Source organism: Oryza sativa, chromosome 11 (genome assembly GCF_034140825.1).
Source record: "Oryza sativa Japonica Group chromosome 11, ASM3414082v1".
NCBI lineage: Eukaryota > Viridiplantae > Streptophyta > Magnoliopsida > Poales > Poaceae > Oryza > Oryza sativa.
This window is the reverse complement of record NC_089045.1, coordinates 407,492-432,727: the sequence shown is the minus strand read 5'-3', so window position 1 is coordinate 432,727 and position 25,236 is coordinate 407,492. Positions and strand designations below refer to the sequence as shown.

At 46.0% G+C, this 25,236-nt stretch overlaps 1 protein-coding gene, 1 long non-coding RNA gene and 1 pseudogene across 2 annotated transcripts; 1 reads left to right on the top strand and 2 right to left on the bottom strand.

The window, feature by feature from the left end:
- Positions 1 to 3,341: 3,341 nt before the first annotated feature.
- LOC107277400 (uncharacterized) lies at positions 3,342 to 14,784 on the top strand. The gene is made up of 7 exons (XM_015761548.3): positions 3,342 to 3,603; positions 3,746 to 4,234; positions 4,335 to 4,718; positions 13,429 to 13,526; positions 13,772 to 13,821; positions 14,068 to 14,132; positions 14,386 to 14,784. Exons 1-7 carry the CDS (start codon positions 3,427 to 3,429, stop codon positions 14,677 to 14,679), a joined length of 1,557 nt encoding a protein of 518 aa, XP_015617034.1. The 5' UTR covers positions 3,342 to 3,426; the 3' UTR covers positions 14,680 to 14,784.
- A 207-nt stretch (positions 14,785 to 14,991) lies between these two features.
- Positions 14,992 to 15,820, bottom strand: LOC107279317 (uncharacterized). The gene is made up of 2 exons (XR_003239227.2): positions 15,287 to 15,820; positions 14,992 to 15,166 (listed from the first exon to the last, which is right to left on the bottom strand). It is a non-coding gene; the product is annotated as an uncharacterized lncRNA (long non-coding RNA).
- Positions 15,821 to 17,188: 1,368 nt separating this feature from the next.
- On the bottom strand, positions 17,189 to 18,568 carry LOC9269509 (uncharacterized; annotated as a pseudogene).
- Between the last annotated feature and the right edge of the window lie 6,668 nt (positions 18,569 to 25,236).

The window sequence follows — 25,236 nt, the reverse complement described above, 5'->3', positions numbered from 1 at the left end:
AATGGATTAAACATGGTGTTTACTGCTGTTTGATCGCACCATTCCATTTGCTAGAGTCCAAGGAACCTAGCTAAGATGTGATGTACACTAACAAAGGTAACTTGGTTATGGAGGTAGAGATCAAAAGTTTTTAGAATTGTGAATTTTTGTTTGAAGGACTACATGTACCTATATATTAATTTCCCTGTTAAAGAAGTTCTCGTGATGCAGATACTCTTGTGAGTAATAAGTAAATAATGTATATTTCAGGCAAATGAATTTTCTCTTCAACATAAAAAGGGAAAAGGAGCTACTATTAGTTGAAATTCGGATCTACATAATGGGCCAAATCCTTGCCCCATCAAATGATTCATTTCCACAAGCTCTGATTGGCAAAAGTATTGGAAGAAGCATGCAGGTGCTAAGCTGCTAACTACCACATATTCAATTGCAAGGACTGTTAGTAGGCAAACGTCCAACCCCTTTAGCTTTATGTGGTTTCTTCTGTTCAAGGTAATCTAAAGTCAAAATGTTAACACTAGGAACAATCTTCAAAATGAAGGAACATGCTATTGGCATGAGCAGGATCAGGATGGTTTCCTTGGTTGGCAAAATATTTTAGGCTGAGGCTGATATATAGCTTGATACCAATTTGGAGGCATTTAACAACCCTGGTGCTCCACTACTTGTCCTTTCAAAATTGAAAAGATGCTTCACATGTTGGTGCATATGCACTGAATGCCCCACAATGTTCTCTAAATTGCACTCTGCTGTACGTTACTTGACTGACCAGGTGTATTATGAATCTGAACAATTGGCTGCGCTCAACATATGAGAGAAATCTCAGACAAAAAAGATTAATGATTATGAATGGTTGATTGAATTGGCACGAAGGCAGTGGTGGGGAGCCAAAGGAGTGTGCAGTTATGCAACCAACAAGCATGAGTACTGACCGTCACTAATATTCTAAACCTTATTAAACTTTTAGATGATTATATTTTCATAAAAAGGGTGCAACAAACGTTTTTGAAGGAAGATGTTACAGCAAAAGAAGCATTAAAAAACATTCAGATAACAGATTGTCATCTTTGTTGCAAAAAGTTAGGTACAATGATAATTAATTTCAGATGTCAAGTTTTCATGACATACATCAACCAAACTTGAATTGGAATGCTAGGATTGGTTCATGGAGTTGTATATGGTAGTAAATGTCATCATTGTCCTTTAACAAATAGCTAGACATCATGGCCCTTAAGCTGGAAGTTAACAGGAATCATTTTCCTAAAACTTCCATAGAAGTGATGCAGTACCATTGACACTACAAAATAACTGCATTGTCACTACAAAGCTCTTCACAGTTGTCATTCCCAAGAAATTACTTTGCATTTCCAAATGAATCCTTGTAGATAAGTTACTTGAGTAGCGAAGAGTAAGATGGAGCTATGAAGAATAAATGCTAGAATAGTTGTAGCATTAGTAGTAGGTGGTGGGTGTTAAGGAGGGTTATGGTGAGAACGACGGTAACTAACAAGGAGAATATGTAGAGTCTGTCAACATCCAACATTCTTTCTTCGAAAAAATTCCTGTCTAATGTAAAAGTGATCGACTCCAAGTCAGTACAACAGCTATGGAACAGGTAACCAACTGAACCGAAGGGTATTCAGGTGAGGTTGTTTTATGTAAACATATCTTTTCTCTTGAGCAAACACGATTCCAGTATTGACATATGCAGCTACCTAACACAGGTGTTAAGCTAGAATGTCAAATTGTTTGGTACTAGTGATTAATATGGTGTGCATATACCCACCTGCCACATCACAATGTAAAAGAAGGGATACCATGTTGATATGTTCAAGATGTAGTAGCATACAACTGTAAAGTACTAGGTCAGTAGCAGATTAGTCTCTACATTTTTCGCGGCCTGTACATTTTATCAAAGGAAACAACAGAGAGAAAAATGCAACAGATTGATTGATCTGCATGACTATATGTATTGACTAAGTTGTTTAATTGAACTGACGAAATGTGCGTTTGGAGTTTGGACTAAATGGTACAGGCTCAGAGTTTTTTGGCCTGCCGTGAATAAGGGCAGCAGGCACATTTCAGAAAGCTTGATTGCTGTACCTTTAGCTTCTTGCTTTGTTCAGAGGAACATCTTCACTTTCTTTTTCTGTTTGCGTGCTTCTGGAGATATTCAGGCTACTAATTAAACAACCAAACAGAGCATAGTATTTTATCCTTTTGTAGGCTTTTTATCTCCTTTATAAACAGTTTCCCCAGCTGTCATATTCTATCAATAAAGAACATGGACTTCTGGAAGCAAAATTAAGGGTACTTTCAAATTTCCATACTGAATTGCTGAATGTTTGCTTCTTATGAGGGAGACGTTGAATGCTGATCGAACAATGCGTTGTGTGTATCTGTGATACTTGTTCTGGAAAATTAATTTTAGGAGAAGTGTTCTGAATTGCTGAATGTTATTCGCGTTTCACAAAGTTAAATTCTCGTCATCAGAAAAGGAATACTTTCAGGTTTCAATTTCCCGGTTGAGTTTTCAGCGGTGGAGGAAGAATTGATAAAGGTGCTTATAAAAATTCTAACCATGAATTTTCTACATGAACGCGGCGACTGCTCTAGCTGTATTCCTTTATGTAACACCGTGACTGACTAAACCTTGTTTGACATTTACTTCTAATATAATAGTGAACGGCAGAGTCTGCATGTTCTCTCGAAAAACTTTCACACAAGAGTGATTTTACGTGCTTAAAAATGTATTGGAAGGTATTACATTTTCTAATGTAAAATTTGATACTTCTCAGAACCTCCAGTACAGAATTTGCACTAAAAATATTATTACTTATTTGTATCTCTCAAGGACTGTAAAATTTCTCTTCACATATGCGGAAGATTCTAACCATAAACTTTATACGAAAATAAAAATATATATTAGAAACTTCCAACAATTGTTAAAAGTTCTACCAGAATATACAACTTTCTACCAAAAAAAATTCTAAATTGGATAATTTATAGTGACACTTTTATCAGGGAAAAACAAACTCGAAGTCTCGAACATGTACTTTGTACAAGAATGAAAAGAAATCTTAAAATGGTTAAATTTTGTTTTAAATACGACTAATATGTTTTTTTTAATTCAATACGACTAATATGTTTTGATGGTCCTAGAAGGCTAGAACAAGCTAAACAGTCAGTAGAATTCAATAATAATAATAAAAAAAACAATTGAGCCAAATAAGTCATTTGGCCCAAGCGGCATTGCTAGCCCACGAGGCCCAGGCCACGTTCGAGAAAGAAACGCGAGAATAGATCGACGCTGCCGCCGCCTGAGCCTGCTCTGCAGTACTTCTCCGGCAGCGCCGGCCGCCGGCCCGGGTATCAATCTAGGGTTTCCGCCCGCCGCAGCCACCTAGCTAGCTAGTTCAACGTACGATGACCATGGAAGATGGAAGCTGTCCTCCAGCAGTCGCCCCCAGTGGCAGCCAAGCCGAAGATTACGGATCATGGACACTGAAGCAGAAGCTTGAGGATCTCATCAACTGTGATCCTATCCATGGTATCATGCCAAAAAATCCTAAATATAAAGCATATTTCGAGGAAAAGTTCGAGGTACGTATTTTCTTCGATCCATCATCCATGGATGCAAACTAATTAATTAATTAATTTTGACCTCACCAGCATATATATATTTATTTTATTGTATGCAATCGATCGATGGATCAATCTATCATAAATATTATTGCCATTGTAGGAGAAGTTAAGTACGTACGTTCGTGTTGTATTGCCGAAACTTCGTCCAGCAATTCAGAAGGATAGCGTGAAGCAATTCTATCAAGTCTATAATTGTTGGTCAGGTTTCATGGGACTGGGAGAGTTTCTTTACCCTGATATCCTCACCAACATGGCCTCCCAGAACGCTCTGCGTTGTGCCAGGGTCGCACTCCAGGGCACCTCTCCTCTCTTGCGTTGCCGCCGCCGCGCTGACCCCAACACCCGCCACCGCTACGGCTTCGCCCCCCTGCACATGGCCGCCGAGAACTTCAGCGTCGACATGGTCAAGCTCCTCTTCCGCTGCGGCGCGTCCGCCAACATCCGCACCAAGGGCGACAACGTCATTGAGGGCCTCCTCCCTCTCCATGTTGCTGTGGAGAATGCCAGCATGCACAAGTACATTGAGGATCATTGGGCTCATGGGGACCATATCATCAACCTCATCTTCCTCCTTTGTCTTCCTGAGATGGTTTTTCTTCTTTATTCAATTCCTATATATATCCCTCTATTATATTACTGCCACTGCCAGAGCATTTAGCCCATTTCAAATACGTACTACTGACATGCAGAAAATGTTCTTGGACACGACTAGATTAATTGCCAAACAGACGGACAACATTGTCGACGAGGTATGGAATTACATTCAGCATGAAGAGAAGCATGTCCAGGCAGCAATTTTGCTGCTCGCTGCTGAAAAGCAGCTCCGTGGTCGCCTTAACAAGAGCAGTGGCAAAGCCTCTCTGAACGGGTTTGATATTGTTAAAAGCCGCATTGGTGATGCTCTTAGCACCATACATCTTGAGGGCTTAAATATGGTTCAAGAGGGAAAGAATGGCAGGGCACTAAAGAGATTGAAAGACAAAAAGGAAGCCCTTCTTACAGCACTTGTACTAGTGTGCATTGTTCACAAAGCTGGTGAAGCTCTTGACGGATACATTCAAACTCATTCACAGGTAATTGCTGAAATTTCCTCATTGTTACCATTGCTTTCTGCTACCCCTGTGTGTTTTGATTTTCCAGTTTCATTCTCTTTAAATTTGTGTGATGCTTACTTCCCATGATTTTGATCTAATAGTGACTCGTTTTCTTCAAATTTGTATGATGCTTACTTCCATGATTTTGATCTAATAGTGAAACCTCGAATTACCCTCGTTTTAGAAAGCTGTGGTGGGCTAGCTGGCTTAGCTTCGAAGCCTCACCCATTCTAATTATTTTATATTAGGTCATTCCCTAATATTCGCTTTTTTTTAGAAAGCTGTGGTGGGTGTTGATCGTTTTTCTTTTTCTTTTTGGTGATATGTAAACAGTTGGAGGAGCTCCTGCTGCATTGTATCAACTAGTCACATCCATATTATAAAAAGGAGTTAAAAAGAACTGGACCCATGCGGTAAATGGCATCTTTTAGCCCCCATTTTTATGTAAATCCAAGAAGTTGAATAGCAGGCCCAGCATAGCGGTAGTATGCTGCTAGTTTCAAGTCTAATGCATGAGTCGAAAATATATGAAAACACAGGGGAGTAGATGCAGTGTTCTTAAAGCGAAGCATGGTGGCCCACCACCTTTCAGATGCCTATGAGTTCAACGCATAAGTCAAGGTGACACCTTAGGGCAGTAGTAGTCCAAGGCACGGCATGCGTGCCTCCATCCCATTCCAGCGAGGATTTTGGCCCAAATTTTATCTCTAGGTCACGCACCTCACAGTGCTCGGTACCCCACAATACTAGTGCGCCGTGTCTTATCCTCACGCCCCAAAAAATCAGCCTTCATCCAGACTCATCCCCGCCCGCCGCTTTTCTCCTCCTCCCTCGTCACGCCCGACGCCGTCTCTCCTCCTCCTCGGCTCTCCCCTCCTTCCTCCGCCGGCGTCCTCTCCTCCTCCCTCCACCGGCGTCCTCCCCTACTCCCTCGACCGGCCTCCTCCCCTCCTCCCTCCACCGGATTCACGAGATAAACTCTCGCTGGATTCGATAGGTGCTCAGAGAGAGAGAGAGAGAGAGAGAGAGAGAGAGAGAGAGAGAGATTCGAATCCCCCACGGTGGTCGCCAAAGATGAAGCCGCCGCCGCCGCCGCGGAGGTGGTTCTCCCTCGCCGGCGAATTGAGCCTCCCCAACGATGGAGCGGCAAGCTCAGCAACACGGGGGCTCGTGAGCGGCGGCGCTGAGCAAGGTTGTAGCTAGAGGCCAGCCGTCGAGCTTGGAGCGGCCCCATCCGTCTCCACCCAAGCCCCTGCCGCCTCCGCCTCCGTCGTACGAGCAGGCGGTGGGGTTGTCGAGGATCGCGAGGAGCGAGGTGGGGTCGTCGAGGAGGGCGAGGAGCAGGCGAATCAAGCAACGACTCCAACAGCGCAGATTTCCTTCGCCGCGTGCCCTCGTTGCGGCGAGAAAACGTGCATCCCAGATAGGGGCCAAGCGGCTGAGCTAGGGTGCGGGCCTCGTCGCCACGTCGACCTGAATCCGAGCTGGAGCAACGAGATCACGCGCCAGGTCGGTGCACTGTGAAGGGCCTTACATCTAAATCTATACAAATGCTGCCAACTTTTGTATTACACACGTGCTTACCAATTATTGAGCCCATGTACCATTCATTCATCCTTTCTAAAGAAGATTTAAGAGGAGGGAAGAGGGTCCTCTTTGTTGGAAATATAGTCATTATTCGGCATATTTTAATCCAAGAAATTGAAACAATGATCATGGCATAAGCAGTGTAGGGTGATCTTAACATAACCAGTAGCATACTATGCGCATCATGAATGTCAGAAACAGGAACATACCAGTAACGCGATAACATGCTAGAGGCATCATGTAGAACAGGAACAAGAACATAGCGCACACAGTATAGCGCTAACAATGGGAACAGGAATAGCGCTAACAGCAGTAGCAGGAGGAGAAGATTATACCCCGAGAATGGCCCTCCGCTGGATGGTGAGGCAGAATTGCCTCCGTTGTTGTAGTCGTTCACGGCACCTCCTCCTGGCGCACCAGCTCCGGATCCAGCTCCTGTCGGCGGCGGCGCACCAGCTCCTGTCGGCGGCGGCGCACCACCTCCGCCGGTAGCGGCGGCAGCAACTCCAGACATGGCGATGAGCAGTCGTGCAGGAGGCACTCCCCAAAAACCTGATCACCCGCCTACCCGGTGCAGATCTCAAGCAAAGGTGTGGTTTCGGAGGCACTGCTTCTTCCAATCTCTCGTGCGCGCAAGAGATCAGAAGCGGGGAAGCGAGAGCAACTCAGGCGCGGAGAGGGAGAAACTAACACCGGGAAAGAAGCTAAGAAATCGGATCGGACTCGCGGCCTCCTTATCTATCAGGAGAAAGAACGTGGACGCGCTGTTGCGGAGGGAATCGTGGGAACGTGGGTTAGTGGCTGCAAAAGGATAGCGACGTGACGTGACGCACGCCGCCAGCCAGCCAGCCACGCCTCGCCCTCGCCCACGCCCCGGCCCGGCGCGCGCGCGCGCGCGTGTGGCATTCCGACCCCCACCTCAACTGGTCAACAGGGAGCCTCTAATAACTCCCTATTTAGGTTGAGATATTTCTCGCTTAAATCCTGAGGTGGTATTATTATCCTCAACATTTATTATGGGCCTTTGAGATTTAATATTATAAATTGGGCCTAGCCCAATTATTCTAACAATCCCCACCAAATTTCAAGGCTCATAAGAAATGTTCTCAATGTTGTGCCTGTTTGATATACCAGGGTTTTGGTGGAGACTGTTAAGTTGAACTTCCACCTAGAAAATGAGCTACATCAGACCACAACTGAACAATGGACTATGCCTTGAATTGTAAGTTTTGTGTGATCAGGTTTCACTCAGAACCTTGACTGGTACTGGGCTGCCGTTCGCATCCCCTCTGTTTGGAGCATATAAGTCAAACTCCAGGCCTTTCATGAGTATCTAGAGATTGCCCAAACCTCATAGACTGTGACTAGCAGTCGAACTCATATAGGTGTGTTCCTTCTGAGATGTTCTGCAGGTCAACATCTCTGCTTGGAAAAGCCACTCGGATCACATTAAGACATAAGCCATCCTACCATGCAGGAAAGAAGAGAAGCACATCATGAAAATGAGCCCTTTTCAAGGGTCTCTTCTCTCAGTCACACAATAGTTTGTTTCACCATTCAAATTCACGGGATCTCCGATCACAATGGACAGGTTTCCACTATTATGCAACCTTAGGTGGGTATCAAGCCCATTTCCCTCGATGCACTGTCTATCACATTACGTGGTAGCCCCTTGGTAAACTGATCTGCCAGATTTCTAGCCGTTTGGACATAGTCCAATGCTATCACTCCGGAGTTTTTTTGCTTTCTGACAGATTTCAGTCTTCTCTTGATGTGTCTAGATGACTTCATGTTGTCCTTTGAACTGTTCACTTTAATAATCACTGTTTGATTATCGCAGTTCATTAGGATAGCTGGCACTGGTTTTTCAACCACCGGCAAATCCATCAGGAGTTCACGAAGCCACTCGGCCTCAACTGTCGCAGTATCTAGTGCTGTAAGTTCTGCTTCCATTGTTGACCTCGTTAAGATGGTCTGCTTGCAAGACTTCCAGGAAACAGCGCCACCTCCAAGTGTGAACACATATCCACTTGTGGCTTTTATCTCATCAGCATCAGATATCTAGTTTGAGTCACTATACCCTTCTAGTACTTTTGGATACCCGGTATAGTGAATTCCATAGCTCATAGTGCCCTTTAGATAGCGCATTACTCTTTCCAGAGCCTGCCAATGATCATCTCCCGGATTTGAGACAAACCGGCTCAGCTTGCTTACAGCAAATGAGATGTCAGGCCTCGTTGCGCTAGCCAAGTACATCAATGAACCAATGATTTGAGAGTATCTTAGTTGATCCCTTGCTATTCTTCGGTTTTTCCTTAATAGCATACTGGGATCATAAGGAGTAGGAGCTGGCTTGCAGTCACTATATCCAAAGCGACTCAAAACCTTGTCCACATAGTGGGATTGCACAAGTGTAATCCCACCCTCATCTCCTCTTTGTAGTTTGATGTTAAGAATAACATCAGCCTCTCCCAAATCCTTCATTTCAAAACTCTTGGACAGATAGTCTTTGACCTCCTCAATCACATTAAGGCTGGTCCCAAAGATCAGTATGTCATCGACATACAAGCACAAGATCACCCCTTCTCCCCCACCATAGCGATAGTATACACATTTGTCAGCTTCGTTCACAACAAAGCCTGCAGATGTAAGCGTGGTGTCAAACTTCTCATGCCATTGCTTAGGTGCTTGCTTGAGGCCATACAAGGATTTCAATAGTTTACACACCATTCCCTCCTGACCTTCTAGTACATACCCGTCTGGTTAATCCATATAGATCTCCTCCTCCAGCTCTCCGTTTAGGAAAGCTGTCTTAACGTCCATCTGATGGACGAGAAGACCATGAGAGGCTGCCAGAGCAAGTAGTACTCGAATCGTAGTCAAGCGAGCAACTGGTGAATATGTGTCGAAGAAATCCTCGCTTTCCTTTTGGGTATAACCCTTGGCCACAAGCCTTGCCTTGTACTTTTCGATTGTACCATCAGGCCTAAGCTTTTTCTTGAAAACCCATTTGCATCCTACGGGCTTGCACCCATATGGACGCTCAACGACTTCCCAAGTACCATTAGACATAATCGAGTCCATTTCACTGCGTACTGCTTCCTTCCAGTAGTCAGCGTCAGGAGATGAATATGCCTCTTCTATGGTTCTTGGGGTGTCATCCACGAGGTATACAATGTAGTCATCTCCAAAGGATTTTGCAACCCTTTGTCTCTTACTCTTGCGAGTATCTACAATGTTGTCCTCCTCAGGATTTTCCTCAGGCGTTTGATCATTGTGTTCTATCGGTGCAAAGTGCTCATGGGGCATGACAGTTTCTTTACTAGAAGTGCTAGGTGTATATTTCATAGGAAATTCATTCTCAAAGAATGTAGCATCTCTGGACTCAAAAATTGTACCAGCATGCATGTCGGGTACTCCAGAGTTTACTATTTAAAATCTATAACCCACACTGTGGATAGCATAACCAAGAAACACACAATCAACAGTTTTTGGTCCAAGTTTCCGCTTTTTGACTATAGGTACATTTACCTTGGCCATACAGCACCATGTTCGTAGGTATGAGAGATTTAATTTCTTCCTTTCCCATTCCTCGAATGGTGTTACTTCCTTATGCTTCATTGGAATTTTATTCAAGACATGACATGCAGTCAAAACTGCCTCACCCCACCATTCCTTGGAAAGCCCCGCAGTGTCTAACATGGCATTCACCATCTCAGTTAGAGTACGGTTCTTTCTTTCGGCCACCCCATTTGATTGGGGTGAATAGGGAGGCGTCATCTCATGAATAATTCCAAACTCTTCGCAAAAGGATGCAAACTCATTAGAAAAATACTCCCCACCTCTATCAGACCTCAACCGTTTGATTTTCCTTTCAAGTTGGTTTTCTACCTCAGCTTTATAGATTTTAAAGTAATGCAATGCCTCATCCTTTGTTTTCAATAGATACACATAGCAAAATCTAGTGCAATCATCTATCAGTGTCATGAAATATTTCTTTCCCCCTTTAGTCAACACGCCGTTCATTTCGCACAAATCGGAATGAACAAGTTCTAGAGGTGCCAAATTCCTCGCCTCAGATGCCTTGTGAGGCTTGCGAGGTTGTTTCGATTGAACACAAGTATGGCACTTGGAACCTTTGACCAAAGTGAATTTTGGAATTAAACTCATGTTAGCTAAGCGCGTCATACAACCGAAATTCACATGACAGAGTCGCGAATGCCACACATTAGACTCATCATTCTTGCTAATATGGTTCACAGCATTATGATTATTACACATGTCATTCAAAGAAAAACGGAACAAGCCTCCGCTGTCATAACCTTTACCAACAAAAGTCCCATATTTAGATACGACACATTTATTGGACTCAAACACAAGTCTAAAACCTTCTCTACACAATAGAGAGCCGCTAACTAGATTCTTCTTTATTGAAGGGACATGCTGCACGTTCTTCAGCTGCACGGTCTTTCCCGAAGTAAACTTCAGATCGACCGTACCAACACCATGAACAGCCGCAAGTGACCCGTTTCCCATCAACAAGGAGGAACCTCTCCCGACCTGATAAGAAGAAAACAGAGAAATGTCAGCACATACATGAATATTAGCACCAGTATCCACCCACCAATCAGGTGAATGAAAAATAGAGAGAACTGTAGGTAATATTTTACCGTACCCCGATGTTCCTCCGCCCTCGCTAATGATCATGTTGGCAGACTTCCTGTCTTTGCGCTCAGGACAGTCCTTGGCCCAATGCCCAGACTTGCCACACACAAAGCAGTCTCCCTTTGCCTTTCCCTTGCCTTTCTTCTTAAAATTGGTTGCAACCTTGGGTTTGACATCAGGCTTGACTTTCTTGTTGTTGTGGGATGCATGAGGGTTCTTCTTCTGTACCATATTGGCACTAGAACCTCCCTCAACCTTTTTGCCCCGGACGTCCTTTGCCCTCGCCTTCTCCTCAACACCCAAAGAGCCAATGAGATCAGGAACACTGAACTCTTGTCTCTTGTGCTTTAGAGAAGTGGCAAAGTCCGACCAAGAAGGTGGTAGTTTGGCAATAATGCCACCCGCCACAAACTTGTCCGGCAACTCACAGTTGTTGTTCTCAAGTTCCTTAGCCAGCATCTGAATCTCATGAGCTTGTTCTACTACAGAACGGTCATCGACCATCTTGTAGTCATAGAACTGCTCCATGACATACAGCTCACTGCCGGCGTCAGAAACTCCGAACTTGGCCTCAAGTGCATCCCACATGTCCTTCCCAGAAGGCATGTGCATGTACACGTCCACTATGTTGTCAGCGAGTACACTGATCAATGCTCCACGGAACAGGCAATCCGAAGCCTCGAACTTAGCCTCTTCCTCAGGAGAAAGAGGTGGTTCACTTCGTTTGCCCCGTGAAACATAGAAGCACTGCATCGCTGTCAACCACAATAGTGCACGTGCTTTCCATCTCTTATAGTTTGAACCATCAAAAGCATGTGGTTTCAGTGCAGCAGCAAAGCCAACTACCGAAAATGACCTATCAGGTTTTTGGATTGTTGGAAATATAGTCATTATTCGGCATATTTTAATCCAAGAAATTGAAACAATGATCATGGCATAAGCAGTGTAGGGTGATCTTAACATAACCAGTAGCATACTATGCGCATCATGAATGTCAGAAACAGGAACATACCAGTAACGCGATAACATGCTAGAGGCATCATGTAGAACAGGAACAAGAACATAGCGCACACAGTATAGCGCTAACAATGGGAACAGGAATAGCGCTAACAGCAGTAGCAGGAGGAGAAGATTATACCCCGAGAATGGCCCTCCGCTGGATGGTGAGGCAGAATTGCCTCCGTTGTTGTAGTCGTTCACGGCACCTCCTCCTGGCGCACCAGCTCCGGATCCAGCTCCTGTCGGCGGCGGCGCACCAGCTCCTGTCGGCGGCGGCGCACCACCTCCGCCGGTAGCGGCGGCAGCAACTCCAGACATGGCGATGAGCAGTCGTGCAGGAGGCACTCCCCAAAAACCTGATCACCCGCCTACCCGGTGCAGATCTCAAGCAAAGGTGTGGTTTCGGAGGCACTGCTTCTTCCAATCTCTCGTGCGCGCAAGAGATCAGAAGCGGGGAAGCGAGAGCAACTCAGGCGCGGAGAGGGAGAAACTAACACCGGGAAAGTTGCGGAGGGAATCGTGGGAACGTGGGTTAGTGGCTGCAAAAGGATAGCGACGCGACGCGACGTGATGCACGCCCGCCGCCGCCAGCCTCGCCCACGCCCACGGCCCGGCCCGGCCCGGCGCGCGCGCGCGTGTGGCATTCCGACCCCCACCTCAACTGGTCAACAGGGAGCCTCTAATAACTCCCTATTTAGGTTGAGATATTTCTCGCTTAAATCCTGAGGTGGTATTATTATCCTCAACATTTATTATGGACCTTTGAGATTTAATATTATAAATTGGGCCTAGCCCAATTATTCTAACACTCTTCAGTCTCAGTAGCAGAATGCAAGAAGGGATCTGGTTTGTAGCAGGTGCATTGATACCGAAAACAACTCTCACCTGCCAATATTCTTCTGCTTTACACGTGTGCCGGCATAGTGCTGCCATACCACTGTTCTACTGTGTAAGATCTGTTCTAATTTTCTTCTGGTGTTATACTATAGTGTCGTCAAGTAATGTGCCATTTGTTCCAGACAAAAAGTATAAGTTGGGCAATTTGGTTGTTTTTTCATCTAGCCAAGAGATGTTATTGACAAGGCCCTAGTGGGCTCTTTGGTGTTGTCTTGTTTGCGGTGAGCAAGGATGGCAAATAAATCCAAGCTTGTAATAGTAGAGTTGTTTGACTATGGCAGGTCGGCAGCATGCCAAATCAATGACTTACTGATTCAACTATTGACCACTTAGTATTTGTTTAAATGTAGTGCTTAAAACACCATTGTTGACTTTCAGTTGTGCTGTACTATTTGTCTTGAGAGATGATGTTATTGAAGGCTGTTATGTGTCTTGCAACCACCACCACCTGCAAGTGTAGATATCTGAATTCTCTTTTTGGAATAATGCCCTTGAACATTTTGTAATGATATGTTTTAACAATTTTCTTGGTGAAATGTAGGTGCGCCATGACGACATTGTTGAACATGTTTCATCAATTCTAAAAAGCAATGGCATTGCTCATTCTGGGAAAAGCATTGACACTGGAAAATTTGAATGGTTTGACATCTATTGGCTTTATATATATATATATATATATATATATATATATATATATATATATATATATATATATATATATATATATATATATATATATATATATATATATATATATATATATATATATATATATATATATATATATATATATATATATATATATATATATATATATATATATATATATTCAGTTCATGTTTTTGTGCATATAATTTATGTCTTGATTTATTTGTGTTTTGAAGCTACCAACATGATGGGGGGATGCCGATTGGCAAGTCAGATTCACAAAGAGGTGTGTTTCATTTTGGTTGATCCTATTAAAATAAACTAGAAAGGAAAATAGCTGTGAAACTTTATTATGTGTCCACCCATTACAAAGTCATTTGCTGTGGTGAATGCACAACTTTGGAACATTGCAGAAAGCTTATGGCTTGCATCCAGTGCAAAAGGGGGGGCAATCAGACTCTGTACACCAACCTCGGAACTATGCTTTCCATTTCATAAGCTGTCTCATGACCAATTTCATTGCTGATTACAGTGGGCTATGGGGAAACTATTGAAGCGGACAAGTCATCTTCTGATACAGGCGAAGTTAGTAAAATGGTAATGAGATACGTAATTAAATTTATTTGTTGAGTCTAATTCATGCGATGAATTTAGTATGAAAACAAGATTGTTCCTCCAAATTTGCTCCTACTGACCCAATCAATTAACAAGATATGGAAATATTTGATAACATAATGCATAACCATCAACTGTTGCCTTGTTAACAACAGAATGAATACTCACTACTTAAATCTGAGTGTTTTTATAATTTTGTTTATACGTTCAGATGCTAATTTTCTCATGTAAACAGATCCTGGGAAAGCAACCACCTAAAGGATTAGCCATAAAGGAAGTGAGAAATATGTTCTTCCCATACTGGAAATCGGTGTTGTCTCGTCGGTTGCAGCTGAAGATAGTTCCATCCTGTCAACCAAGCAGGAAGGACTTGCTAAGTGCTGAAGCGAGCAGGAAGGGGACCAAGAGTATTGACCACCCGTGTAACACAATCAAATCAATGGGAGATCGTGGTTTGATGTCAAGTGAATCCAGAAGGATGCTTTATACTGTTGCTTCAATGTCCCGGAAGGTGTTTAAGCGCACTTGAGTACAGAAAATCTTTGGTGGTATGCTTGTTGAAACACATACTCCCTCCGTTTCTTTTTATTTGACGCTACAGTGCAAATCAGAATCGTTTTTTTGTTTGACGCTACCAGTTCATCCGTCCTAGTCACGTTTGTTAATTTCCATCGTTGCCCTCCATCTCAACATCGCCACGGCGCTGCCTCGTCCTCATCGCGACCGGACTCGCTCGCCACTGTCTCCTCCCACGCGCCGCTGCCGTTCATGCCTCCCGTGCGCCGCCGCCGCACCCCAATTTGGCGGCAACCGGCCACCCCGAGCTGTGGCCTGTGGGGCAAGCAAGAGTCGGGCAGCATGGCGCACAGGGAGCCGGACGTCGGGCTTGCTGCTGCCGCCACTGTTGTTCTTGCCACTCGGCTGAAACCAAGCAGAACGTACTGCATCTGCAGATGACATCGTCGTTATTGCCGTTCGGCTGGAGATCAACCAGAACCAGGGCTTCTCCTCTCCTTCTGCTTAAATTGTAAATTGGGCAAAACCAGGCAATTAGGCAATGAAAATTGGAGGAAATGAGAAAAAAGAAATTAAACAAGCTGGAAGTTGGAGAAGGCGAGATCGAGGAGCTCACTTACAGAGAGGGTGACGAGTGAGGAGCCGAGGTCCGGGGAGGACATGCTGCTTGGAGACGAGAAAGGAGGAGGACTGAATCGAGAAGGACCGCTTGATCTCAGGCTCCAACGCCGCTTTCACCGGGAAGGTCGGAGAAGAAAGGGCGACGCGGCGTCCGGGAAGAGCGTTGTGCAGCGGGTTCCTCCTCCTGTGGTCGCGAGCAGCGGCGTTTGGGAGACGACGAGCGAACCGGCGTCGAGGCAGCGCGGGGGAGATGGCAAGGGAGCCGGCGTGGAGGGAGACGGCCGCGCCGCGCGCACTGTGCTCCTCCCTGTCGTCCAAAAGGGATGAAGGGCAAAATAGTAAAATCGCTCTATCCTTAATTTTGTCCATGCCGTCGGAAACGTCATATATATCGAAACGGAGGGAGTATATTTTTTCTATAATAAGCTTCTAGAATGTCTTTTGGTCATAGTGCCCCCTACATTCTCATTGTTGCTTTAATCTTTGTGCAGGTCTCAGAAAAAGCAATGAAACTTTGAGCTTACATCAGACGTTTCTATCCTGTTGGGCTAGAAACTGTGTTTCATGGTTATGGTCCATACTTTTTAATTTGAAAACCTTGATTGCAGTGTAATATTAAGATTTAACATATATTCCTTCTGTCCCAAAAAAACGAATCTAGTACTGGATGTGACATATATTAGTACTACGAATCTGGATATAGAGATATGTCACTATGTCACATCCAGTACTAGATTCGTTTTTTTATGGGACAGAGGGAGTACGATGGAACGTCATTTATTTCTTGTAGTGTGCCAGGCAAAAGCTGACCCGGTAAGTGATCAACGGGCTAAATATTGTGCTGCCTCTAAAGTAGAATATCGTGGTATGGAAAACATGTCTAGTGGTTGATTTGTTCTCCGAACATGCGTTTATATTTCTCAGAGAAAACAACTTCTATATTTCAGTACATCAATTTTTTTTGCTGAATTTTTATTCTAATCATTAGGGCCTGTTTAGTAGAGCTCTAACTCCTAATTTAACTTCAGGTGTTAGATCTGGAGTAGAGTTGTGGAGCTGTCTATCTAGTATCTGCTAGACCATTCCCATATTTGTATTTGGTATGACTGGTGAGTTTGCTAGTTGCTACCATGTTGATGCTGGCACATTACCGTGGATTCTGAATCCCCGTGTGGCCGTGTGTACAGAAAGACACCCAAGTTTAGCTAACCCAAGTTTGGTACTAGTGATTAATATGGTGTGCATAGATACCTGCCACATCACAGTGTAAAGAAGGGTTATCATGTTGATATGTGCAACATGGACTAGCATATATACAAATGTAAAGTAGGTCAATCTAGCAGATTAATCTGAACATTTTATCAAAGGAAAACTACCGGCAGAGGGTAAATTCAACAGATTTTTTGATCTGCATGTATTGACTAGGCTGTTTGAGTTGATTGGAAGAGTATGTGAAGCAGTGGTGCGTTTTGACGAAATGGTACAGGCGCAGCAGCAGGCACATTCGGAAAGATTGATTTCTTCACCTTTTGCTTCTTGCTTTGTTTCAGAGGAACATCTTCACTTTCTTTTTTCTGTTTGCGTGCTTCTGGAGATATGCAGGCTACTAATTAAACAACCAAACAGGGTTTATCATCTTATTGTTTTATACATTAAAGATTTTTCTCTCTATAAACTTTTGAGAACTTTTTCCGAGATGTCATATTCTATCAATAAAGAACTAGGACTTGTGGAAGCAGAATTAAGGGTACCTTCAAATGTCCATGAAATGCTGAATGTTTAATTGCTTCTTGTGAGGGAAATGTTTCCTTCCATCAATGAGAAATGGGCCCATTTGTTTCAGCTCGCAAACAACTCTGGACCCTAGTCTTCGTAGGCCGGAACGGGAGTTAGCCCATAGCAGAGCATTGTGGCCCAATCATGATTATTTGCATTTGGAAAAAGTACACCGAAGGTCCCTCAACTTGTAATCTTACAAAACCGTTCATTTTAGGTCCCTCGGTGGTTTTTACCCCGGTTTTGTCCGACGTGGCGGCTGAGTCAACGTAGGACCCACGTGGGCCCCACATGTCAAACAGTCCATGTCAGCCACTTCTTACCCTCCCTCTCAACTCACTTCCTCTCTCCTCTCCTCTCCACGTCGATGGCCGGCGGAGAGCAGCCAGGGTGCGGCAGGATGGTGCGACGGTCACGGTCGCCGGTGCAACAGAGGAGCACGCCGCGGTCGAGCGCCGCAATGGCCTCCCTTGTCTCTGACGTGCCTTCATCACTGCTATGGCCTCCCTTGTCTTCACTGCATAGAGCGAGGAGCACGCGGGCAAAGTGATGCGCGAGGCGGTCACTAACCTCGCCCCGAGGGCCAGCGGCAGAGAGCACGGCATCCACGACGCGGCGTGCCCCATCGAAGTCTCCCTGGTCGACGAGGTTAGCGCACGCGAGCTCTGCGGAGGCTGGCCGGCTGGTGGGGAGGAGGCCTGCGAGGCGAGGTGGAACCGTCGGCGAAATCCTCGAAGCTATCGCAGCCCACCACCGCCACACCCTCGCCCCCGCACGCGACAGGATGCTTGTCCGCATGGCCTGCCGGGTCCCGACCAGCGCGAGGATGTCGTGCAGTTGCTCCCCTGCTGGACGCTGCCCGCTGCAGATCTGGCGCCTGCGCCTCGGCGGCGGCGGCGTGAGGGAAGCCCTCCTGCTCCGGCGGCGTGGGAGGGCAAGCACAGGAGGACGAGGCGGAGGTGGATGGCGCCGACAGGGAGAGGAAGGATGCCGCCGTTGTCATCCATAGCCGCACGTGGAGAGACGATGGAGGCTGGCAGCGTGGGAGGGCAAGCGCGGGTTGACGAGGCGGAGGCAGATGGCGCCAACAGAGAGAGAGAGGTCGCCGCCGTCGTCATCCATGCCCGCAAGTGGAGAGACGATGGAGGCCAGCGGCGTGGGAGGGCAAGCGCGGGTGGACGAGGCGGAGGCGGATGGCGCCGACGGGGAGAGGGAAGTCGCCGTCGTCGTCATCCATGGTCGTCATCCATGGTGGCACGTGGAAAGGCGACGGAGGCCGGCGGCATGGGAGGGCGGGCGCGGGAGGACGAGGTGGACGTGGATGGCGCTGACGGGGAGCGCGAGGACGTCACCGCAGATCTGGCGCCTGCGCCGTCGGCGGTGGCGGTGGTGGCGGCGTGGGGGGAGACCCTCCTGCTTCCACATCGTCGCGGCCGCCGCCGTTCGCCGGCCTCCCGACATCTTCCTCTCCTGCCTGGCACCCTCGCCCCGCCGGCTGGCTTGCTCGGACTGAGAAGAAAAAGTGAGAGAAAGGAGGAAGGGAGAGAAGAGGGGAAAGACAAAGTGATGACGTGGACAATCTGACATGTGGGGCCTACGTGGGTCTCATGCTGACTCAACTGCCACATCGGACAAAACCGGGGTCAAAACCACCGAGGGACTTAAAATGAACGGTTTTGTAAGATGAGGGATGTCATATATCTAGTTTTGTGGTTGGGGGACGATTTTGTAACTCGATTACAAGTTGAGGGACCTTCGGTGTACTTTTTCCTTTGCATTTTACTCTCTTCTGTTTCGGATCACACAAAAAGTTGTCCCGCACTCGGCACCAATTCATTTTATGTTGTTTCAAAAAAAAAATCATTTTATGTATGTCCAGTAAAAAATGGTTTCCACGATCTGTATAATTGCCACTTTTGAAGCTCCAGAAACAGTTGCTGAGTTACCTAGTCATGATTTTGTTCTAAAGTGTGTTAACTTTACACTTTGCAATCCATGCACTTTGGTGATATGACCTTCAGTTAAGCATTGGTCGGCACTTTCTGCTAATCTGAAAAGCTAATGCCAGCACGCGGCTATGCATTGTCCAGGATATACATAACATATTCAGAAACACACACACACAGAGTAGATCAGCAAGGAAGGCATTGTGGTATTTGTAATTGATATTCTGATAGAGTGATTCAGTTCTGTTGCAAATAATAATATTTGCCTATATAATAAGCTTCAAAAACAACATAGACGAATAATGTCTACCACTTACTAATACTACTACCACTAAGCTTTCAAATAAATCAAACAATTCATAAATGAAATATAAGAGTATCTCTGTTTCTACTCTCTGGCTGCTCTGTTTCTGAAATGTCTAGATAGGCCGCTTCTCAGTCTCCGCACAAGTTAAAATTTTACATTACTGCAGACTTCCAACTAGCAACAACATATGTGCCTGCCTGACATAGACAAAAAAAAAAGATTAATTGGATCCATGCCACTGCAACTTTGCAAAATTTTTAAAAAATGCTACTACTATTTGTCATATTGGCTATGTGCCACTGGAAATTTCTAAAATTGAAACCATACCACTGAAAATTTCTAAAATTGAAACCATGCCACTCCCATCCCTTTTTCCGTCTCCTCTCTCACGCCGTCTCCGTTCCCGTCCTCATCCCCCTTCCGCGAGGAGGCGGAGGCCGCCCTGCACTCTTGTCCATCAGTGCCGGTGATAACGATGGCGACGACGGCGATGCAACGGAGCGCCACCCAGTAGCCCGAGTAGTAGCGGCGAGCTCGGAGAAGAAGATGGTGGGCAGAGGAGGGAGAGGAGGGAGCGGGTCGACGGCGCCGAGTGAGGCTAACGTACCTTACCCGCGACTACCACCGGAGGGCTCGGGAGCCACCGCCACCGTCCTCAACGCCAGCTGCAGTGAGAGGTCTATGGAGCTGTCGCTACCGCCGTCCTCGACACCATCCACACGGGAGGGCTCGGGAGTCATCCACATTGGAGGGCTCGGGAGCCGCCGCCGCCGTACTCGACGCCATCTACGACGGGAGGGCTCGAGAGCCGCCGTCGCCGCCTCTGTCCTCGATCCATGATGGGAGGTCTCAGGAGCTACCGCCACCGCCATCCTCGACGCCATCTGCGGCGGGAGGTCTCTGGAGCTGTCACCGTCGCCATCCTCGATGCCATCCGTGCGGTAGGGCTCGGGAGCCGCCGCCGCTGTCCTCGATCCGCGACGGGAGGTCTCGGGAGCTGCCGCCTCTGCCGTCCTCGATGCCATCCACGGCAGGAGTGCTCGGGAGCCGCCGCCACTGTCCTCTTTGCAGTCGCGCCGGATGGAGGAAAAGATGGGGAGATGAAACTGACATATGGGATGGGAACGGAGACGGCGTGAGAGAGGAGACGGAAAAAGGGAGGGGAGTGGCATAGTTCCAATTTTAGAAATTTCCAGTGGCATATAGCCAATATGACGAATAATATTGGCATTTTTTTAATTTCACAAAGTTGCAGTGGCATGGATCCAATTAAAAAAAAAGTCTTTCTACTACACTTACAAGTGGTAGTAGTGGGCAATTTTAACATGATAGATAACACATTGATTTCACAATCTCTCTTGATGAACACGTTGGCAGCATTTTCATAATACAAATTTATGTTTTTGAAAAACAAAAACAAAAAAAAAAGATAAAAAGCACAAACGGGCGTGTTTTCAATGAGAATCAATGTTTGAATAAAACCGAAACCGTATTTGATTAGGCTAGATAAGCGAAAAAAAGAAATAAAAGGCAACCGAACCGATCCCCTTTGGAGCGGCAAACAAACCCTAGCTGAGTCGAGTCGTTCGAATCGAGGAGGGATCGATGGAGGGCGGAAGCGGCGGCGATTCCCAGCAGTTCGGGAAGATGGTTGTCGAATCCAAATCCAGGAGGAAGAGACGGCGGGGAGGGACGACTATCCTTGCAGGCACAATGGACACGGAAGGAATGATGGATCAAGAAGAAGAGAAGGAGGACGACGAACAACCTGCTGATGTTCTTGAGGATAGGAAGCATCGAGATGGATCCATCTACAGGGGTACCGATTACTGGAGTATCTATTATCGTATCGCCGATACCAACGAAAGTAAGAGACCTCCTCCATTCCCACCGAATCCAATCTCCTTTCTTAGTTCTATTATCATTCGAATCCCCTTGATTCCTCCCTATGTTTTTTTGTATGTATATAAGTATATTGATTGATTGTGTGTATTTGGCTGGCTCAGCTCACTGAGCCGATATACTAATTTGGATGCTGTAACACCCTAAAAATTCGACCGACAAAATCAAAACTCTAAAAATACGGATCTTCAAAAAAAAAAACTTTTTAAATAAATTGCATCATGCCAATTTTATTGGATTTTGATTTCGGAATTCATCGATCACAAATAGGGGAAAATTAATTAGAAATTAACCCTGCAATTAGATTTGGTTAAAGAAATAAATAAATTATAATTTAAAATAAAGATTAGGTGGGATAGAAATAAATAAAATATTATCGCGACCATATTTGGATCAATTAAATTTAAATACGATGGAATAAGAATTAACCCTAAATAAAACTCAAATAAATTACATAAAAATAAAATATGAGTAATATTAATCTAGGGTGAATTCATTAGTTGAGATAATACACATATTGAGTAAACTTCATTTATGCAAGATTTAGAAATTATAGAATCAAATTCATATAGGAAATAAACTAAAATTGGAAAAATAGGAAAAAGACACTATTCATTAGCCTCTAGGTGTTCGACGAGGCTCCCTAGCCCCTTCCCCTCCCCTGCCATGCGCGCCTCGCGCCCCGAGCCGTCGCCGTCGCCGCCTGCCGCCGTGCCGCCGTCGCCTCCCCCGCCGCGCGCCGCTCGGCCGTCGCCGTCGCCATCGCCGCGCCGCGTAGCCGTCGCGTCGCCGCTGCTGCCGTCGCGTCATCTCGAGCCCCGCGCCGCCGCTGCCGCGCTGACGCCGCCTCGCGCCGCGCACCACTGCCGCGCCCGCGCCCGCACCTCGCGCCGCGTGCCGCCGCTGCCCGCCCGTCGCGTCGCCCGTCGCGTCGCCCGTCCCGTCGCCGCTCGTCCGTCGCCGTCGCGCCTTGCGCCCCGCGCCGCTGCCGTCTGCCGCACCACGCGCCGCGCGCCGTCGCCCGTCGCGTCGCCCGTCCCGTCGCCGCTCGTCCGTCGCCGTTGCGTCGCTCGTCCGTCGCCGTCGTCGCTCGTCCGCGCGCCGCACGCCGCCGCCCGTCGCGTCCCGCCCCGAGCCCCGTGCCGCGCGCCCCCACCCCGAGCCCCGCGCCGCCGTCGCGTCTTCCCCTCCCCTTATCTCTTTCTCTTCCCCTATATAAGCCCCGCTATTCCCCTCTTCTCCTCCGTCTCCACCCCCTATCTCTACCCACTCCTCCACGCCACCGCGCCGCCGTCTCCACGCCACCGCGCCGCCGTCTCCACGCCACCACGCCATCGCTTAAAGCCGCCGCGCCGCCGCCACGAAGCCGCCGCGCCGCGCCTTGCGCCAACACCGCCACCGTCGCTGTCGCCGCCGTTGCCGTCGCCGTCGTCGGTAAGCCGCCGCCCAACCTTTCCCCCCCCCCTCGCGTCCATCGTCGCCGCCGCCCGGGAGAGCAAGAGCCGAGAGAGAGAGATAGAGCCGGGAGAGGGAGAGGAAAAGAGTGCCGAGAGGGAGAGGAAGAAAAGAAAAAGAGAGGAAGAGAAAAAAAAAGAAAGGAAAGAAAAGAAAAGGAAAAGAGAGAAAAAGAGAAAAAGAAAAGAAAGAGAAAAGAGAAAAAGGAAAAATTTAAGAGATTTAGAATATTTAACATATTAGAAATTAATTATAGGATTAATGAGAATATCGTTAGATGAACTCCTACTATTTAAAATACCTAAAGTACTAAGATTTGATTATAGAACTAATTATTTACGAATTAAAACAATTAGATGAATCTTAATAGATTGTTATAGATTATTTTTAGTAATGTCTATAGGAGATCAATTCGCGGTAATAATTTAGATCAATTCGCGGTAATTATTATAGATTATTTTGGGTAATCCCTATAAGTAAGCAATTAACGATAGAAAATTCGGATTTTATTACTAGGGATTATAGCCGTGTAATATATTTAATCGTTTAGTCATAGACTAAATTAAATCATATAATGTTTCTAGGATTTTGTCAGATAGTTAGCTCGCGCTAGAAATCTCTAACCTATTATATGGATATAATGCTCAGGTAGATTAAATTAAAAATTTGTGACAATAAAACATTTATACCCGCAAAATAGTTTAAATCGAAATTGGGTTTGTCATAGTTCGCAGATAGTAAAATTAATAAAAAAAGGAATCGACTTTCGCATGTGACTTTTATTTGGATTTATTTGGATTTTTATTTGAATTCTAACCGAATTCAAATCAATTCTTGCACGTAACTATAGAGCCCGAGGGAGTTGCGGATCCAAGCGAAGGCCAAGACCCGCAAGACTTTGAGCAAGGCAAGTCATCACTATTCTTTGAACATGTTGATCCCAATTGCGAAATTGTTTTGTTTACAAATAAAATTGCATGCAATTATGAACGTCCTACTTGTGATTATACCATGCCTTGATTATTGTTCACCTTTAAATCTTTGTAGCCATAGATACGTACGAGTCCCTAGTCAACTATGACACTTGCTTAGAAATGCTATTTTAGATTCATGCATACTCATATTTATCAAACGCTATATGCTTGGGTAATTACCTTTGGGAAGGTAATTGAGATGCGGCATGTGGAGACATGAGCGCCACATTGCCATGATATTGATGACATGATTTGTGAAAGGAAAATAAAGTTAAACAACTGTTTTCGACTGGGGCGGCTGGAGGACTTGGGTGGTGTCCGGAAAAGGCTAGTGCCGTCCCTGGTCAATTAAGGACCGAGCCATGAAGTTAAGCATGAAACGACCCCCGTACAACCGCACTTCTCGTATGGGTATAGACCTAGCGGAGTAGATAGCTGAGCGGAGGCAGTATCCATGCATAGTGGTTTCTTGATGTGTGAGGCAGGGGCTCTACGGTGGGGCAGCCATTGGTAGGACCGCGAGGCGGGTGTCTACAGTGGTGTCGCCATCGGTAGGACTGCCATGTGAGAATCTAAAACATAATTATAACTTAATGCATGTGTGAGTCTTCCCTTCCCGGGTGCGCCAGAACTCCTCTCACTGCTAGAAACCGTGTACGCCTAGAGTGCATGAGGATGAGAAGTTCATGGAGCGGGTACTGCCAATGCGAGGTTATCAAAAAGCTTTGCCGTGACGCGTCTCATGTGTTGGGACGAGGCTCATGTGTTGGGCAGTCGCGGAGTGCGGGTAAAGTGTACATCCACTGCAGTGTGAGTAAACCAAATCTATTCGAATAGTCGTGCTCGCGGTTATTGAGCACCGGGACATGTATTACACTTGGCTAGACTCTAAATTCTTAACTTGTGTGGGAGGGGATATTGCATGATGAATTTTATGCTGTTGGAGCCACTTCCTGAGAGGCGGGAAGGTGGACGTCCTCAGAAAACCATGACGAATCAATGGCGGGAAGCTATCCTTGGGATCACAATGGATGGTGGACAGAACCGTCGTTGTTTAAATACAAACTCTGGTACTAAAATTTGATCAGTCAATGCTAGGTCTTAGGCTTGTGAAAAGAATTACAAAACTTGCTTTGCGCAAAAGAACTATGGCCATCCTTTGAACTCCCCCTTTCATATGCATTGTTGCTGTGGTGGCTTGCTGATTACGGTTGGTACTCATCCTTGCAAATATAAAATTTATCAGAAGCGGGAGATGAAGCCTCGGAGGATCCCTATGCCTACTATCAGGAGGGAGATGAAGACGATGGCGTCCAGTAGGTCTTAGTACGGTCGTTGCCTGTGGCAATGGCATGCCGCTGCCTGAATTCTGCTGCCTTATCTATTTCTGCTTTTGGATGTATTCCGGACCTCTCGGTCCGATGATTTAAGACTATGCCTGCGGGCCTATGATGTAATAATTCGTATTAGATACTCGTGTATGTGCACTTGATATTCCAGCTATGAATTTGTGTGTACCAAACTACTTGATCCAGGGAAATGGTACTGTTTACACGATTGATTCCTGTTATAAAAACGGGGGTCCACAG